We start from the raw sequence: 20,194 nt of genomic DNA, 5'->3' as shown, positions 1-20,194 counted from the left end.
CAGGAAAATGTCTGGAAAAATACTTACTGCACGTCCCCCACTCTGGGAAAGAGGAGAGCTTGTGGAGCCCTTCCCCAAACAGGCTGTGTCCTGGTCCTCAGTGTGGCTGGCTGGAAGCCAGAGGGACTTAGCCTTTAACTAAGAATGCTCCATCCACCGGAGACTGAGAAAATCTCCTTTCACACAATTCATTACTCCTTAGGGTGGAGGTTTAGGAAAGGGGAGAGGCATGCAGAATGCCCGCTTCCTGGAAGCCAGCGGTCACATCCGGCAAGGGGACTTCAGTGACCTTCCTCTCACCCCTCCAGCAGCAGAATCAGAGCTCCCTCTTCAGCTGCCTCTATGCTATCTGCCCCTCCCTTCTAGCACATGTCCCACAGTACTGTCCTCATGTAGTTCTTTTTTTTCCCATGGGAAAAGCAAAGACCATAACCTATTTACTGCCATCTCTAGTACCCAGGATATTACACCTAGCACATGGGTGGCTTCAGGGACTGTCTCATGGATGGATTAATTTACTTTCTCCTCTCTCTGTCTGTTAGCTGGTTTAAAGGAGGGCCCAGGAATGTCTTTATAAGAAGCATGGGCTTTTTGGAAAGGTCTGTTTACCCAAGTCTTTCTATAGTAAATCTTAGAAAACATAATTCCATTTTTTTTAATTACTCAACATTTTATACATAATAAATACAAACTTTTTACAGCCACTGTAAAGAAAGCACATCTGCACAGAGGCTCCCTCCGAGCCCTGACCTGTGCACTGTGGTGCTGGATTCCATGTCCTGGATGGAGGGGTTATTTTTTAAAAAGGAGGCATATTTTCACAACTTTGTTTTTTAAAATAAAATTAGCAGCTCTTCCAAAAAATATTTTAAAATACAACAAAAGATTTCAAATAACCGTCTGAGGTTGTGGAAAACCCAAATTCAAGGACAATTTGGCTAGCTAAAGAGAGAATACAAGACTGGGTGGCAAGAACTGCTCTATTTAATAAGCATTTGAAGATTTTTTAATATGTTAGCAAACTTTAAAATCTTAAAAAACCACCCTTTTAATTTCTTTTTTAAACTTAAGAATAAGTTTGATAAACACAAAAGACCTCAAATAGATCAACAGGTTAAGAAGTGTAAAAAACAACAACAACAACAAAAACCCCCAAATCATGAAGAAGATTCATCAATGGGTATTGTCACTGAAGTGATCAAAGAACTAAAAATTTCTTCAGTTATGACCTTACTTTTGGTCAAAAATCCCATGGGGACATTTGGTGAGCATTTCAAGTTTTTTAAGATTCTTAGGAGGGATGGAGTTTTCAAAGCATAATGCAACTTTTAGATTAAATTCTGCAAATTTGATTTCTTAACCTAGAAAACAAAAAACAAAACCACAACCAGCAAACATCCCGTAGTCCCCAGGTATTGCGCTCCCTACCTTCTACAGCAGCAGACAGCGGAGAGTCAGTACCTGACTCGGGGGCACCTGCTGTTGTAGGCTTGCTGGCCTGCAAAGAAGGCCACTCCTGGTTTTCCCTGTGACACACAGAAGACACTTGTCTTTTCCTGGTCAATCTGTACTTGTGCAGGGTGTGTAATCCTTCAGTCCTTTCTCACAGGAAGCTGGTTTCCTCCATGGGCCCCCAGGTTCTTCCTTCCAAGGAAATGTCAGGGTAGTGGGACCTGGAAGCTCCATTTTTCACCGTAGCAGTTGGTCTGGACTAGCCACAGCGTGGCTGTCTGGGCCGGTCTGCTGGCTGCTGGGTTGGGAATAAAATAATGCCAGGGGCCTCTCCAGTAGAGAAGCTCAACAATGCCGGTATGTGTCCTCAACTTATCTAGACATTCAGATTCTAAGCATACTGGTAAGAAGAGTATATATATGCTGTAAAAATTAAGATGAAAAATACCCAAATAAAAAAGAACATTATATTGGCTAATTTCAGATCCGGAAGCTCCATTTCTGCTTTAGCCATAGCCTCCTTTCTATTAGTCTATGTGATGGACAAGACGTGGCTATTAGTTCAGCCCCTCCATATTAGCTCCGCTAATTCTAAATAAATGGCACAGATATTAATACAAAGGACACTGTTATTTTAAGTCTGTTAGTGGTGGAAGAGATGTGGATTAATGCAATTGGTGCTAAATTCAGGGCAGTCCAATTTTTCCCAATAAGGTTTCACTTTCTCAGTCTGGGGAGTAACCTTGGGGAGGAGCCAGCCTCTCCTGAAATCCCTCCTTCTGTTTCCTTATGTAGCCAACATGATCTGATTAATTCTCAGAGCAAAACCCACTTGAAGAAAGATGAGAATCTTTGCCACATCCTTGCAGTCACAGTAATATACTGTACGAGTGCACATGATCGTAGGGACTGTGCCCTGGAATGAGGCCTGGTCTTGAGTCTCATATAAAAACAGACCACTGTTAGGCATGAGGGCTGCCCCCCTCTTTGCTCCTAGGGTCCGCTAGGATTTGTGCTATGGTAGGAAAGATGACATAGAAAATGACAACCAAAAAAAGGCACGAAATATTCAAAACGTGGGAGGAGTCTACCAGGCCACCCAGTCACAAATAATCCTTGTTTTTGCTCTGTTCAAGAGTCATCATCATGCAAAGGTGCCTAAAAACAAGACTGGCCAAACTCCAAGCCTGGCCTTGATTGTAGCAGTAATGGATGGGCAAGCCCATCATCACACCAGTGTGATTTCCACATCTTCTATCTTCTCTGCTGGCCTTCGGTGATTCTGCGTAGGTGGAGGGGGAGCTGCCCGGACCTGAGCAGGAAACAGTTACGTAGATTGTCAGTCAGTTCCTGACTCAGTATCTGAAGCATCCCCAAAACCTAATCACTCATCTGTCCAAGGACGTGGGCACCTTAGGGGTCTCAGAAATGTTGTGAGCACATGCTTTCAACCTAGTCTTCACTGTTTCCTACACTGAGAAGCAGTTGTTCTCAGTGAAATATCAAGCCCACAAATCAGCTTCTTGTCTAGGCTAAAAACCTCATGGGTGGCACAAGAGTCGCATGACTAAGATCGTAGCACATCCTCCAAAGCAAAGGTCTGGTTGGAAGCAAGGGAGAGCAATGCTTAGAGAAATGAAACATTTCAGCATGTCTTGGGAAGAGAGTTACAAAAGGTAAGGCTAGAAAGGTAGGCTGGGGTTAAGTCGTGAAGGGCCTTGTTAAACCATGTTTAAACATCTGCTTTAAGAAGAAAAAAATCTGTGCTTTATTCTGTAGGCAAAAGAGGAGTTTTTGATGGATTTTAAGCAATATCAGATCAGTGAAAAGATGACTCAGGTAACAATTAGAGAAAAGATCAGAGGCAAGCAAGAGTCCAGGTACGAAGGCAACTTAGGAGACTTTTGTAGTCCTCTGAATGAGAGTTGACAATAGCCGAAATGAGGGTACTGGCAGTAGGGGAAGTAGAGAAGTGTAAAGATTTGCGAGCTGTCTGCAAGGTATATCTGGCAGGATTTGGGAATGACTGTGGGAGGCAGGGGTGGGAGGTATTAAGAATGATGCCAGAACACCAGTAGGATAGGGGTTCCATTTACCAAGATAGGCAATATGGAAAAAGGAACATGTCTGGGAGGGAACACAACTCATTTTTGCTGAGTTTTGGGGATCTGGGACATATAAACGGAGACATCCACAAATCTGAAGCTCAGTGAAGAGATCGTATTGGCAGTTACAAATCTGTAACTTGCTGGTATATAAATGGTTATCATAGCTGTGGAAGCAGATGAGGTCATTTGGTAAGAGTGCTTTCAACAACTTCAAGAGAAGCAGCCCAGGGACAGAACAATGAGAAGTATCAGCAGAGACAGGTGGAGGCAAGGCTGCAAAGGTCCACAGAAAGGTAGGACCAGAGAGGAAGAAAGCAAACGAGGCAAATGTGGTAGAGAAGCACATCAGCCCACTGCTCTCTGTTCCCACTCTTACCCACCAGTCCATGCTGCCAACACCTCTTTCTTCGATGCTGCCCCAGTCTCCTAATTGCTCCCTAGGTCCTTTCTGCCAGCCTCCATCCATCCTCCACTTAGCTGCCATAGCGATGCTATAAAAATGCACCAGCCACAACACTGTCCAGCTTACCACTTTACAATGGCTTCCTATCTCATTTGGGATAAAGACTCAAGTCCTTAAGAAGGCACTCAATACATATTTGCTGAATGAATGAAGCCAAAGGAAGCCAGTGGTAAAGGAATGGTATCAAAAGCTAATGGGGTCAAGGAAAATAAAATTGCAAAGTATCCAACTGGATTACCAATGTGCAAGTCATGATCTTGGAGTACAGTGGTGGTTGGAATGCAGATGGCAGTAGAGTGAAGGGTGAGGAGAGAGGTAACTTTGCTATAATATATTTACCCGGAGGATAAACGCTCTTTAAGGCCATGAAGTTAGCTTATTATTTCATCTCAGTATTCCTCAAAGAGGCAAACAGAGGCCTGGAAAATTAAATGTTTACTGAAAAAAGTGTTTCACAATTAGCCCGCTTTAATGCTCCTAAAGCTTGTTCTAATCTAAATACACTTTCATAGCCATCATCTTGCAATCTCACTGTGGCTCAGTGAAGAAAGTTCCAGTGTAGATTAAATGTTCCAAGATGAGTTGATTTCTATGGCCTTCCTTTTCAATAGCTCTTTTTACCTTCCCAAACCCAGTTCATCTTTGTTTGGCAGAGTCAGTGACAACGTAGGGGCCACGGGGAAACATTAATTCCTTCCTTTCAATTTGGAAGAACTATGCATTCTATAATCCTGCAAGATAAGAGACTTACAGGTCGCAGTTTGCCATGTGAGGTCTCAGGCGTATGCCTTGATGCCTGAGAGAATCCTGGTGACTCAGCATGAAGGCTGTTTTCTAAGGGAGAAAACCAAAGAAGTTCATTTTACTTGAGTTGTTGAACAATAAAAATGCCGATGCAAGGCTGGCATGGTGGCTCAAGCCTGTAATCCCAGCACTTTAGGATACTGAGGCAGGAGGATTACTTGAGGCCAGGAGTTCAAGGCTGCAGTGAGCTATGATCCCGCCACTGCACTCTAGGCTGGGTGACAGAATAATACCCTTTCTCCACAAAAAATACAAAAATTAGCTGTGTGTGGTAGTGCATGCCTGTACTCCTAGCTACTAGGGAGGCTGAGGCAGGAGGATCACTTGAGCCTAGGAGTTAGTTATCACTTGAGCCACTTGGTTAGGCTGCTGTGAGCCTACTGAACTCCAGCCTGGGTGTCCAGCCTGAACTCATGCCACTGAACTCCAGCCTGGGTGTCCAGCCTGGGTGACAGAGCGAGACTCTGTCTCCAAAAAAAAGAAAAAAAAAGCAAATGCAGTTTTGTTTGCCCTTCAGGCGAATATGCAGATTTCTGAAGTGAAAATGCATTTAGATCCATGCCCAGGAGAACCCTTACCGTTTGCTGAAGGAGACCGGGGAAAGTACAGGGAGCTCCTCTTATCTGGGCTGGGGTAGGGGCTGCTGGGAGGCTGGTCATACAATGGCAGTGGAGGCAGGGAGGCGTGTGGCTTGGGGGAAGGAGAGATCTGCAGCAAAGGGAAGTGAGGTTACCTGGTGCTTCTGCCCAGGAAGGACAGCCTGGCTGCTTCTCTGACTGCTCTGTATACATCCCTTTTCTCTGAAGCTAAGCTGACTATTGAAACTTGTCAACCTCATTAGAAGCAACTGAGCATTAAATAACCACCTCAAGCCCCAATTTTGCATTGCACTTCACTTTTTCCTCTTACAGATCTCATCACATTACTGATTTTAGTTTGTCTTAAACAGTTATCAAGTGAAGCCACTCTCTAGGGTTCTATTGAAAATGTACCAAATAGGTCAATTCAGTAAACTTAGCAAAGAACACCAACAACAAAAGGAACAAGTTGGATTTTTTAGGGTGAAGATAAAATACCTTGATGAATTTCTGACTTCCCCAGGTTTTGTGCATGTTAGGCTAAGGGTCACAATCACCATGCAAACAAAATTGGCAAACATGTTCCTTCTTCCTCTACCTGTCTGGCCTGCAATGATAGATCCCTGAGGGGACAAACTAAACTCTGACTGAATTAGAGTTTCCTTTAAAGGCTGTTTCCCTGTGATAAACTAAGTCTAGGATCACTTGAGTGGGGATTAGGGGCTCTGGCAGGCTCATTAGTTCTCTGAAATAGATTGGCAGGACCTGGACTAGGCAAGGAGGCTCTGACAGTGAGGGAGAGAGAGAGCCAGCTAGGAGTTTTACTACGTAAATTAACCACAGAGCAACGCCTTCCCTCTTCGGTTTGTTTTTCTCCACCTAAATGATCTTTGGTATGTCACATATAATTTGGCATTTTGGTTAACCGATTCAGGGAAGAGAATGTGGGAAGATGGAGGTGTGGGAGGATGGCCATATTCCACAAGGGACTGACTGAGAAGTCTCTGGTTTCCCAAATTCAGTTGTGCAGACACTGGCAACCAAAGACCGGTGAGGGTAAGGCAGAGACTACAGCCCACTTTTGTGTGAATTCACAGACCCCTTGGGAGCAATTTTCTTTAAACATCTTTTAATTCAACCGTCTCCCCTCTCAGGTACCTGAATCTCTCTCATCCATGGAGTATCACCATTTTCTGAGGCTGAAAGTTCTTCCACTAGCACGGATGGGAAAACTCCAATACGCCCATTGAATTCCCCTTCCCAGAAGCCATCGTCGTCTTGGTTTTCTTTGTTCAAGATACGGATTATTGCTCCCTCAGGAAAAGATAACTCATCATCTGTCTGGCCCTCATAATCATAAAGTGCTTTCACAAAACAGACTAGGGAGCAAGAGAAAAACAAATCTGGTAAGATAATTAATAGCCGGTTGCTTCTGCAACTACCCCTATGCTCACATGACAACTAAAACAGCATCATACAGAATAGGATTAAAGTTGTAATTTTTTTACTCACTGATGATTAATTTTAGGGTTCTACTGTGCAGGACAAATGTGACCATATAAAGAAGAGCATATTATAGGACAGGGGGAAAGTTGTGCTTTTTATCCTAGTGAAGGCTTACTCCAGGGCAATACAGTTTAGGTCAAATGTGACCAAATAAAGAGTGCCTTGTTTCAGTCTTTACCACTGGCATCTCCGTTGAGGCTGCCTGAAACGAGTTCTGCTTCCGTGGAATTGCTGGACGTGTGTGACCGACTGTCCAAAGTGGCCAGGGACTGCAGCATGCTCAGGAGGCTGTTTGAGGTGGGAAACTGTAGGTACTTTTCTGGCACATAACCCACTTGGCCAACTTTATTTCGAGCCTGGGTAAAAGACATGTGACAAAACAAGTTTACACACACACAATTTAGACAGGGCACAACAAAGACCAAAACGAACTCCTAAAAATGTCACAAGAAGGGGCGATATGAGCAAAGGAATATACCTTTACCCAGTCTTCCATATCTCCATCTTCAATCACTTCTAACACCTCATGTTCCTCAATGGTCAACTCATCTGGTTGAGAAGCCTGCAATGTAGGATGGTCATGGACAAAATTAAAAAGGTTAGATAAGGAGCAGATGTGAGCTGATCATGACAAAAACTGGGGATCAAAATATTGAAATGATATTGAGAAACATGTTGAACATAAAAATTTAAATGCTGTAAAACTTTCATAATAAGGTGAAGTTTTACTTTAAAAAACTAAACAGAATAAAACCATAATAAAAACCGAAGAAACTGAATCCTAAAGAGGCAGTGAGGTTCAATGAACAGAACATGTGAGCCTGCGCAACATAGCGAGATCCCCATCTCTACCAATAAATAAATAAATAAATAAATAAATAAATAAATAAATAAAATTAGTCAGGCATGGTGGAACGTGCCTGTAGTCACAGCTACTCGGGAGGCTGAGGTGGGAGGATCGCTTGAGCCTGGGAGGTTGAGGCTGCAGTGAGCCATGAGCATGCCACTGCACTCCAGCCTGGGCAACAGAGCGAGACCCTGTCTCTAAAAAAACAAACAAAAAAAGACAGCACTTCTTGGAAGTAGAGGACCTGGGTTCCAACTCCAGCTTCTGTATCAAGTTATTCAACTTGATGCCTCCATTTCTTTGAAATGACAATCCTGCCATTTTCTGGAGGATGTGAGTCAATGTGGGATGAATAAGCACAGAAGTGTGATGATTTGGGAAGCAAAGGCAAAGGAGAAGGCACTGAGTTGGAACTGCTACCAGAGGGCTCCCATGCACAAGCATGCAGTGAAAATGCAAAGAACTATGTACATGAATTTGATGATAGTGGGTGCAGTGCCTAGGATTGATCTGGAAACACTATAAAGCAGTGGCTAAAAGAAGAAAATTGTAGGAAAGGAAATGATTGAGATCAGTCATGGTTTGGATTTCTTATGCTCTAACTTAACTGTGTGGAGACTGAGCTGATCCACTTGCATGCTACTGCACAAGCTGCTAACCATAATGGTTTTCTTTTTTATCCCTGACAATAGCAGTCCACCAGCATCAGCCACCCACATGTTGCCCTAGAAAATGCCAAATCTGTAAATGCTCTGAGGCTCCACCGAGGGGCTGGAAAGTCCACGTGGCTTTGCTTCCTAACAGCCTTGCCTGTCACGTGTAATAGGCAGGGGCCTGCTGTCTTCTGGCTCTCTAGAAAACAGTCTTAAAAGCTTTTCCCAAGTCCCAAGATGGGTTAAAACCATCACTTAAAACCATAAAGTTTTTAAAATCTCACAATCTCAAAGTGTAAAATTAACTCCAAGTTACACAAACAAAAATAAGGCAAAAAAAAGGGGGTCATTTTCAAGATCAATTTCCCATTTTATGAACATTAAAACATTTCATCAAAATCCAGATTCTGGATGTTGCCATAGCTCCCTGAGACAGAAAAATAATATTGAGGATAGGCTGACCAGTCACAGAATACTCGAGGGCCAGATTTTAAATTAACTCTTATCTCAAAACGTAAGGAAAAAACCCCACTCATTTACCCTTGATAGCTTTTCCAATGGAATGCCTTCACTACTCTGAAACCACAATATGCCTTGGATATGCCAGCAAAAGACACTTTTGTAATAAAAATGTTTTCCATGGCAAGACCTAAAAAGTATCAACACAACCAGACGTTAATGTATGTGATAGCAAACCAGGGAGGTAGTACACTTTCAAATAAACTGCTGCCCTTAAAAAAAGCTATGGAGAGGCTGAGTGAGGTGGCTCACGCCTGTAATCCCAGCACTTTGGGAGGCCAAGGTGGGTGGATCACTTGAGGCCAGGAGTTTGAGACCGGCCTGGGCAACATGGCAAAACCCTGTCTCTATGAAAAATACAAAAAATTAGGTGGGTGTGGTGGCCCGCGCCTGTAATCCCAGCCATTTGGGAGGCTGAGGTGGGAGGATCACTTGAATCAGGGAGGCAGAGGTTGCAGTGAGCCAAGATCACACCACTGCACTCTAGCCCTGGGCGACAGAGCAAGACCCTGTCTCAAAAAAAAAAAAAAAAAAAAGAAAAGAAAAAAGCCATGGAGGTCCGTGCAAGTTTTTCAGCACTGCAGCACTAGTTGTCCAATGTAAGCAGACACTAGCTTGATCATCCCATCCTAAAGCAGTGATGACCAATTCTTCCACCTAACAAGGTAGAAATTCTTTGTGTGGCAATCAAGACCCTGCAGTTTGGTCCCTGTGGGCCTCTTGACACTTTGGCCCCTGCACACTATTCCTATTCTCTGAGCATACCATGTTCTTCCTTGCCTCTGTGCTTTTATCAAGTGTTCTTCCGTCCAGCAGGCTCTGTTCCCTCTTTCCTATCTGATGAGCAGACTTAGATTACTGTGGGTTTAAGTCCAGCTTCAGTATGTTTTTATGGGCAAGTGACTGTAAAATACCTTTGAACCTCAGTTTTCTTTTTTCCTGTTAGAATATAAGCTCCATGAGAGCAGAGATTTTTGTCTATTTTGATCAATGCTATACCCCAGAGCCTAGAAAAGCCCACAGCACTGATACACGGAAAGTGCTCAAGCACTGTTGAATGAATGGGGTGCTTGATAATATCTTCCTCATAGGGTTACTGAAGGGATTACAAATAAATAAATAGATAGATAGACAGTAGTTATGATTACTTTTGATTTGAGACTGAGCGCATATGTTTTCCCAGACTACTCATGATGAGTAAGCTGCTCCTCCTTTTGTTCTTTTTTTTTTTTTTTTTTTTTTTGAGACAGAGTCTCACAGTGTTGCCCAGGCTGGAGTGCAGTGGTGCCATCTCAGCTCACTGCAACCTCCTCCTGGGTTCAAGCAATTCTCTTGCCTTAGCCTCCCAAGTAGCTGGAAATACAGGTGCATGCCACCATGCCTGGCTAATTTTTTTGTATTTTTAGTAGAGATGGGGTTTCACCGTGTTGGTCAGGCTGGTCTCGAACTCCTGACCTTGCGATCCACCCACCCTGGCCTCCCAAAGTGCTGGGATTACAGGCGTGAGCCACCGCGCCCGGCCCTCCTTTTGTTCTTAAAAGGCTCTGAGCGTCCCCATAACACTGACTACCATGATGCTCGAATGAATTTGTCTTTGTGAGCGTCCTACTAGAAACAATTAGACAGGGACTATATTTCTTCTCACTTACCCCAACTAAAGACAGTGAGCAGTAAATAGTTATTAAATACACACATGCTCTCATACTGTCTCCTTAAGTCCTAGTATCCAGTGACAACCAGAGCTCTGTTTCTACCAGTATCTCTCCAAATTTCCTATATTTCTTTTAGAACAATGTTTTTCCTGATAGTATCATATATGTTCATTGTAGAAAAGCTGGAAAATATGTATAATTGAGATCTCACGGTACATACAATTTGGTATCCTTTTAATTTATTATTAGGACATAAGGGTGTGGGTGGCAAGCCACCTGGGTGCCGAGGCAAGAGACTGAGGGCATGAGCTGTTCCAGTATAATAAAATATATAAGGCCGGGCGCGGTGGCTCAAGCCTGTAATCCCAGCACTTTGGGAGGCCGAGACGGGCGGATCACGAGGTCAGGAGATCGAGACCATCCTGGGTAACACGGTGAAACCCCGTCTCTACTAAAGAAATACAAAAACTTAGCCGGGCGATGTGGCGGGCGCCTGTAGTCCCAGCTACTTGGGAGGCTGAGGCGAGAGAATGGCGTAAACCCGGGAGGAGGAGCTTGCAGTGAGCTGAGATCCGGCCACTGCACTCCAGCCTGGGAGACAGAGCAAGACTCCGTCTCAAAAAAAAAAAAAAAAAAAAAAAAAAAAAAAAAAAAAAAAAAAAAAAAAAATAAAATATATAAAATAAGAATAGTTATACTAGATATAGATAATAGATATGATTATATATGAATATCATTAATCATTAGTTTGTTGCAATTACTCTTTACTCCAATATTATAATAATCCTTGCTCTACAATCATAACCTAGGAAAAAGCAGGCCATACAGAGATAGGAGCTGAGGGGACATAGTGAGAAGTGACCAGAAGACAAGAGTGCGAGCCTTCAGTTATGCCTGGGCAGGGCCACCAGAGAGCTCCTTGGTCTAGCGGTAATGCCAGCGTCTGGGAAGATGCCCGTTGCCAGGCGGACCGTGGTCTAGTGGTAGCGTCAGTGTCAAGGAAAAACATCCGCTACTTAGCAGACCAGGAAAGGGAGTCTCCCTTTCCCCGGAGGAGTTCAGAGAAGACTCTACTCCTCCACCTCTTGTGGTGGGCCTGACTCCGCAGTTATCCGGAGGCCTACCCGTCTCCCTGTGATGCTGTGCTTTAGTGGTCATGCTCCTAGTCCACCTTGATGTTCCATCCTGTACACCTGGCTCTGCCTTTTAGATAACAGTAGCGAATTAGTGAAAGTACTAAAAGTCTCTGATATGCAGAAATAATGGCTTAAGCTATCTCTCTCTCTCTCCTCTCTTTCTCTCTGCCTCAGCTGCCAGGCAGGGAAGGGCCCCCTGTCCAGTGGACATGTGACCCACGTGACCTATCATTGGAGGTGGCTCACTCTCCTTACCCTGCCCCTTTGTCTTGTATCCAATAAATATCAGCGTAGTCTGGCATTCGGGGCCACTACCAGTCTCCGTGTCTTGGTGGTAGTGGTCCCCCACGCCCAGCTGTTTTTTCTTTTATCTCTTTGTCTTGTGTCTTTATTCCTACAGTCTCTCGTCTCCACACATGGGGAGAAAAACCCACCGACCCTGTGGGGCTGGACCCTACAAAGGGTTTCTTCTTATGTAGAAAAACTCTAATGTAAATTTTAATAATCTTTACAATATGATATGATATGGCTGTAGTATATGAATGTCTAGTTTAATTATTCTCATTGAACTGCCAATTTTAATTTTTTTAAATTTATTTTTTAGAGGCAGGGTCTCACTGTCACCCAGGCTGGAGTGCAGTGGTATAATCATGGCTCACTGCAGCCTCGATCTCCTGGGTTCCAGTGATCCTCCTGCCTCAGCCTCCCAAATAGCTAGGACTATAGGCATATGCCACCATGCCCAGCTAATTTTAAAATTTTTTTGTAGAGACCAGGTTTTGCTTTGTTGCCCAGGCTGGTCTTGAACCCCTGGCTTCAAGTGATCTTCTCACTTTTGTCCCACAAAGTGTTGGGATTACAGGCATGAGCCACTGCGTCTAGTCATGAGCTCCATTATCCTCACTGACGTCTCTAACAGAATGAGGGCAAGAGAAGGATTCATTTGTTCATGCCTTCCTTCTATCATTCAAATATTCATTCCACAAATATTTACTAATGACCTACTACGTGCTGGGCATTGTCCTAGGGGCTGAAGACACACAGACAAGGTAAACGTACAGAGACAAAACTTCTCCCTTCATGGGCCTTTAGTGGGGAGTCAGACAAGGAAACACGAAAACTAAGATTAAGTTTGGCTGGAGAGAAGTGCCATATATTACAAAGCAGTACTATATGAAAGGACATTTTTGTGTCCAAAATGTTTCTATATTATGATTTATTTCTTTAGGATGGATGCCAATAGGGTCAAAAGTTGTGAACATTCTTAAGGCTTTGACTCTAACCTTTATTTTTTATTTTTTTCTGTCACCCAGGCTGGAGTGCAATGGTGCGATCTCGGCTCACTGCAACCTCCTCCTCCTGGGTTCAAGTGATTCTCCTGCCTCAGCCTCACTAGTAGCTGAATTACAGGCACCTGTCACCATGCCCAGCTAATTTTTGTATTTTTAGTAGAGATGGGGTTTCACTATGTTGGTAAGGCCAGTCTTGAACTCCTAACCTCAGTGATCCACCTGCCTCATTTTCCCAAAGTGTTGGGATTACAGGCGTGAGCCACCGTGCCTGGCCAACTCTAACCATTAAATATAGCTTTCTTTGTTCTCACCAGATTATTCGAGGCCTCCTTTTTGGTCTGGACTACAATAATTATGATTAGGCTTAAAGTCAGTCCTTCCGTATCCTAATCTGTCCCCTGGAATATCTATACCATGACCAGGTTACCTTCTTAAAAATCCAATCGGATTTCAGGCCATCTAAGGATTTTCCTAGCCAAGATAAAAACCAAACCTCTAAGTCTGGTACACAAGGTCCTTTACTATCTGACAACAAACACCTTTATGCACAGCCCTTCTGTTCTCCTGCAGATGCTCCTACACCACCGAATTTAACATTTCCTGAACACCCCACACTCTCATCACACTCTACCTCTATACCTGCTGTTCTCTTTACTTAGAAGGCTCTTTCCTCTCCCTACCTTCTCACTGCATCTAGAAAGGTCTTAAATCATGACCTAATTTAAATGCCACCTCATCTGTAAAATTTCCCCCAACGATCACAGGTAGAATTAGTGGCTCCACCTTTACTATAAATCTTTTCACACTTGTTCTATTTTCCATTTTAATATTTATCCCTTCGTAGATTGTCCATTCCTAGAGGGGAGGGATAATGTCATATTCATTCTGGCATGCCCCCAGTGTATCACATATTGGGTACTCTATACGTTTATTCAATGATTAACTGACTAAATAGATGTTCATAGTCTATTTAACGCAGGGATGTGCCTGGGATATGACAACAGCGGGAATGTTGAATGAATGTGAACTGTTTAAAATCACTCAGACACTTAGGAATCTCTCTATTTAAGGACCTTAAATTTTAGTTCTGGGACGTTCAAGTAAACATAATGGGAAGTGGTATCAGGAAACAATTCCAACGCTAGTTTTATAATACCCTGTAATACCTTTCCAAGTATCTGAGAAGATGATTTTAAATTTTCAAAAGATTATCAAAACGATTGGAAAAAAAATGCTAACACTTTCAATGAACAGGAAGTATTATGATTTTAAATATAAAATAAAAGGGTGTTAAACTCAAAACAAGTCTGGGAATCACTGATATTGAGGAGTAAACACTGCCGCCTTTTGGCCCACGGGGATGTGGCGGTGGGAGTGAATCTGGTGGATTCTCTCTCCAGGTGGATTCTCTCTCCAGGACCTTCCCTTCTGATAGCCTTCTGCATTGCCCCTTCTCACACATGCCTCCGCCAGAACAGGGGCAAGAGAAGATTCATGTATTCACGCCTCCCTTCCAACATTCATGTATTCATCCCACAATTATTTACTGATGACCCACTACGGCTGGCCATTGTCCTTGGGGCTGAAGACACACAGACAAGGTACACATACACAGACAAAATTTCTGCCTTCATGGACCTTTAGTGGAGAGTCAAAGAAATATGAAAATAAATAAGATTAAATTTGGCTTGGCAGAAGTGCTATATAATAAATAAAAGAGGCAATGGGATAACAAGTAGTGACTGAGGAGTTGGTTATTTATTTAGGTGGTTATGGGTGACCTTAAGGAAGAACTATTTGAGCTGAGCTTCGGTGAGGAGCAGGGGGCAACCAACTGAGATTTGGGGAAAAAAAGAGTTCTAGGCAGACGGAGTAGCAAGTGAAAGACGTCAAGTCAGAGCCTAAACTCATCACCATTCTGCTATGTTGCCCCAGTATTAACCTAATAACAATTTTATGCTAAGTACAGCTTGAGAGACTGGATGGATACAGTCATGTGTATCTTCAGAGTTAATCCGAATTAAATAACAGTATGTTGGAGAAATACAAACCTTGTAGGAATAAACAACTTTGCAGGTGAGTGGATAATTTCTTAAGGTGCCAGAAGGGCTGGAACTGCTGTCATCAAAAACATCCAAGTTATCTTCAAACTCTTCTCCTTCTTCTCTTTCGGTATCTGCATTAAGCTAAGAAAAATCAGAAACCATTGGCTAGTTTCCTTACTTCAAGAAAATGGTTGAAAGCCAGAAAAACACTTAAAACCTGATTGTTTCAAAATGTTAATTTGCCTTTTAACTCTGCATAGAAATGACTATCTTTCGCACTTACATTTTTCATGTTATGAAAGCAGAGAAGTTTTTTTTTTTTTTTTTTTTTTTTTTTGAGATGGGAGTTTTGCCCTTGTCACCCGGGCTGGAGTGCAGTGGCGTGATCTTGGCTCACTGTAACCTCTGCCTCCTAGGTTCAAGCAATGCTCATGCCTCAATCTCCCAAACAGCTGGGATTACAGGCACCCACCACCACACCTGGCTAATTGTTTTGTATTTTTAGTAGAGATGGGGTTTCACCATGTTGGCCAGGCTGGTCTTGAACTCCTGGCCTCCAGTGATCCACCCACCTCCCAAAGTGCTGGTATTATTATAGGTGTGAGCCACTGCACCAGGTCTAGGACAGAGATTTAAAAAAAAAATTTATGTTTTTTGAGACAGAGCCTTGCTCTGTTGAGTAGGCTGGAGTGCAGTGGTGCGATCTCGGCTCACTGCAAGCTCCGCCTCCTCAGCTTCCCGAGTAGCTGGGACTACAGGTGCCGCCACCACACCCAGCGAATTTTTTGTATTTTTAGTAGAGACGGGGTTTCACTGTGTTAGCCATGATGGTCTTGATCTCCTGATCTCATGATCTGCCCACTTCGGCCTCCCAAAGTGCTGGGATTACAGGTGTGAGCCACTGCGCCCAGCCAGGACAGAAACTTTTTTTAAATCAAGAAGTAAGTTTGTGTCAAATACATAGGAAATATTTATCAGTATCCTTTCACTTTTCACTGTTAAGTACTGACTAACAAAGGCCTCTAAATTTTAACTGATCCTGTTAGTGAACATTAAAAAGGTTTCAGGCCAGGTGTGGTGGCTCACGCATGTAATCCAAGCACTTTGGGAGGTGAAGGTAGGTGGATCACTTGAGGTCAGGAGTTTGAGACCAGCCTGGCCAACATGGTGAAACCTAACCCCATCTCTACTAAAAATATAGAGAAAAAAAATATAGCCAAGCATGGTGGTGCATGCCTGAAGTCCCAGCTACTGGGAAGGCTGAGGCAGGAGAATTGCTTGAACCCAGGAGGCGGAGGCTAAGTGAGCCAAGATCGCACCACTGCACTACAACTGAGGCGACAGTGTGACTCTGCCTCAAAAAAAAAAAAAAAAAAAAAAGAACAAAACTAAACAAACCACTTGATCTAGTAATTCCACTTTTATGAATACATCATGAGGAAATAAAATCACCAGGATGTAAGACTATGTATTTTAAGATGTTTACTGCAGCACTGCCTGCCTGTAGTGACAAACGCCTGGACACAATCGATATGTCCATCAACAGGGGAATGTTTGAATGCATTCTGATGTATCCATATTATAGATTAATAACACTCATTAAAAATAAAGTTCGCTGGTCGGGTGCCATGGCTCATGCTGGTAATCCCAGCACTTTGAGAGGCTGAGGTGGGCGGATCACGAGGTCAGGAGATCGAGACCATCCTGGCTAACACGGTGAAACTCCATCTCTATTAAAAAAATACAAAAAATTAACTGGGTGTGGTGGCATGCGCCTGTAGTCCCAGCTACTCGGGAGGTTGAGGCAGGAGAATTGCTTGAACCCGGGAGGCGGAGCTTGCAGTGAGCCGAGATGGTGCCACTGCACTCCAGCCTGGTGACAGAGCGAGACTCTGTCTCAAAACAAAACAAAAAACAAGAAAAAAAAAAAAAAAAGTTCGCCAAGTATGTGAAAAAACACTCAATATCATTAGAGAAATGCAAATCAAAATCACAATGAGATACCATTTCACACCAATCAGAGTGGCTTTTTTTTTTTTTTTTTTGAGATAGGGTCTTGTTCTGTTACCCAGGCTGGAGCACAGTGACACAATCACAGTTCATTGCAGTGTGCGATAAACTCCTGGGCTCAAGCAATCTTCCTGCTCCAGCCTCCCGAATAGATGGGACTATAGGTGTGCACCACCACGCCTGGCTAATTTTTGTTTTTGTTTTGGTAGATAAGGGGTTTCATCACGTTGCTTAGGCTGGTCTTGAACTCCTGGGTTCAAGTGATCCTCCCGCCTTGGCCTCCCAAAGTGCTATCATTATAGGAGTGAGCCATCATGCCTAGCTGAGAATGGCTATTATTTAAAAAGTCAAAAAATAACAGATGCTGGTGAGGTTATGGAAAAAAGGAAGGCTTATACACTGCTGGTGGGAGTGTAAATTAGTTCAGCCATTGTGGAAAGCAGTGTGGCAATTCCTCAAAGAGCTAAAAACAGAACTACCATTCAACCCAGCAATCCCATTACTGGGCATATACCCAAAGGTATATAAATTATTCTACTATAAAGACGCATGGGCAGGAGTGGTGGCTCATGTCTGTAATGCCAGCACATTGGGAGGCTAAAGCGGGTGGTGCCAAAATGGCAAAACCCTGTCTCTACTAAAAATACAAAAATTAACCAGGCCTGGTGGTGTGTGCCTGTAATGCCAGCTATTCAGGAGGCTGAGGCACAAGAATTGCTTGAACCTGTGAGGCGAAGGTTGCAGTGAGTCAAGATTGTGCCAGTGCACTGCAGCCTGGGCAACAGAGCAAGACTGTCTTAAAAAAAAAAAAAAAAGACACATGCATACATGCACATGTATATTCACTGAAGCACTATTTATACTAGCAAAGACATGGAATCAACCTAAATACTCACGAATGACAAGTTGAATAAAGAAAATGTGGTACATATATACCATGAAATACTATGCAGCCACAAAAAAGAATGATGTCTTCTGCAGGAACATGGATGGAACTGGTGGCCATTATCCTTAACAAACTAATACAGGAACAGAAAACCAAATACTGCATGTTCTCACTAGTAAGTGGGAGCTAAATGATGGGCACTCATGGACACAAAGAGGGGAACAACAGACACTGCGGCCTACTTGAAGGCAGAAGATGGGAGGAAGGAGAGGATTAGAAAAAATAACTATTGGGTACTAGGCTTAGTACCTGGGTAGTGAAACAATTTGTAAAACAGACCCCCATGACACGAGTTTACCTATGTAACAAACCTGCCCATGTACCCTTGCACTTAAAAGTTTTTTAAAAAATGAGTTCGAGACTACAAAAACCAGAAATAAACCTTCACGTACATGATTAAATAATTTTCAACAAGGATGCCAAGACCACTCAGTGGAGGAAAGGACAGTTTTTCAACAAATGTTGCTGGAAAAATTGGATACCCATATGCAAAAGAATGAAGTTGAAATCTCACCTTATATAATACACAGAAAAAATTAAATGGATCAAAGACCTAAACCTATGAAACTTTAAAAGAAAACACAGGGTAAACACTTTATGATGCTGGATTTGGCAATGATTTTTTTGGAGACAGAGTCTTGCTCTGTTGCCCAGGCTGGAGTGTAGTGGCGCGATCTTGACTCACTGCAACCTCTGCCTGCTGGGTTCAAGCAATTCTCCTGCCTCAGCCTCCCAAGCAGCTGGGACTACAGGCGCACACCACCACACCCAGCTAGTCTTTTGTATTTTAGTAGAGACGGGGTTTTACAGCGTTGCTCAGGCTGGTCTCGAACTCCTGAGCTCAGGCAATGCCCCTCCCCCCGACCTCAATGATTTTTTTAAATATGATGCCAAAAGCATAGGCAACAAAAGAAAAAAACAGATACATTGAACCTTATCAAAATAAAAAAGATGTATGCATCAAAGAACAATAGAGTGAAAAGGCAACCCACAGAATGGGATAAGGTATTTGCAAGTCATATATCTTAAAAGGGATTAATATCCAGAATATATAAAGAATCCCTAAAACTGACCACCAAAAACAAATAATCCAATTAAAAATGGGCAAAAGGTTTGAAGAGATATCTTTCCAAAAAGGATATATAAATAGCCAATAACCACATGAAAATAGCTCAACATCACTAATGATTAGGGAAATGCAAATCAAAACCACAATGAGATACCATTTCATACCCATTAGGATGCTATCATATACACACACACACACACACACACACACACACACACACACAGAAAATAACAAGTGTTGACAAGGATGTGGAAAAACTGGAACCTTTATACACTGCTAGTAGGGATGTAAAATGGTACAGCTGCTATGGAAAAACAGTAACATGTTTCTTCAATAAATTAAACACAGAATGACCACATAATTCAGCAATGCCATTTTGGGTATATACCCAAAAGAACAGAAAGCACAGACCTGAACAGATATTTGTAAACCAATGTTCACAGCCACATTATTCACAAAAGGTAGAAGCAACTCAAGTGTCCATTGAGAGATGAATGGATAAGTAAAATGTAGGTATATATCACAAACCAAATAAAAATGTGGCATATATACATACAATGGAATATTATTGTCTGTCTGTCTATCTATCTATCTGGTTAGAGACAGGGTCTCACTCTGCTGCCCAAGCTGGAGTGCAATGGTGCGATCGTAGCTCATTGCAGCTTTGAACTCCTGGATGCCAGGGATCCTCCTACTTCAGCCCCCCAAGTAGCTGGGACTACAGGCACACGCCACCATGCCCAGTTTATTCAGTCTTTAAAAGGAGGGAAATTTTGACATGCTACACAGAACATGGGTGATCTTTTGAGGCCATTATGCTAAGTGGAATAAGCCAGTCACAAAAAGATAAAATACTCTGATTTCATTTATATGAGGTACCTAGAGTAGTCAAATTCATAGAGACAGAAAGCAGAATTGTGATTGCCAGAGGCTGCATGATGGGGAGTTATTGCTTAATGGGCAGAGAGTTTTACTTTAGATAGATGAAAAGAATCCTGGAGATGGGCCAGGCGGGGTGGCTCATGCCTGTAATCCCAACACTTTGGGAGGCTGAGGCAAGCAGATCACGTAAGGTCAGGAGTTCGAGACCAGCCTGGTCAACATGGTGAAACCC

The 20,194-nt window shown here is 43.0% G+C and overlaps 2 protein-coding genes across 2 annotated transcripts in view; one reads left to right on the top strand and one right to left on the bottom strand.

Annotated features, from left to right (window-relative positions):
* The window catches only part of ATG16L2 (autophagy related 16 like 2), a 29,363-nt gene extending 21,686 nt beyond the window's left edge, over positions 1-7,677 (top strand). The window contains exon 17 of the mRNA XM_010366862.2: positions 6,560-7,677. Within this exon, the coding sequence (XP_010365164.2) occupies positions 6,560-6,602 (43 nt within the window). The 3' untranslated portion in view covers positions 6,603-7,677. The remainder of the gene's footprint in view (positions 1-6,559) is intronic.
* FCHSD2 (FCH and double SH3 domains 2) overlaps positions 640-20,194 on the bottom strand; it is a 323,208-nt gene continuing 303,653 nt past the window's right edge. Inside the window, exons 14-20 of the mRNA XM_010366863.2 lie at positions 15,062-15,196; positions 7,390-7,473; positions 7,090-7,267; positions 6,564-6,784; positions 5,406-5,535; positions 4,775-4,857; positions 640-2,764 (exon numbers count right to left, since the gene is read on the bottom strand). Coding sequence (XP_010365165.2) covers positions 2,681-2,764; positions 4,775-4,857; positions 5,406-5,535; positions 6,564-6,784; positions 7,090-7,267; positions 7,390-7,473; positions 15,062-15,196 — 915 coding nt within the window. The 3' untranslated portion in view covers positions 640-2,680. The remainder of the gene's footprint in view (positions 2,765-4,774; positions 4,858-5,405; positions 5,536-6,563; positions 6,785-7,089; positions 7,268-7,389; positions 7,474-15,061; positions 15,197-20,194) is intronic.

The sequence above is a fragment of the Rhinopithecus roxellana genome, chromosome 15 (assembly GCF_007565055.1).
Source record: "Rhinopithecus roxellana isolate Shanxi Qingling chromosome 15, ASM756505v1, whole genome shotgun sequence".
Lineage (NCBI taxonomy): Eukaryota > Metazoa > Chordata > Mammalia > Primates > Cercopithecidae > Rhinopithecus > Rhinopithecus roxellana.
Note: the sequence above shows the minus strand (reverse complement) of the source record. Positions and strands in the feature narration are given on the sequence as shown.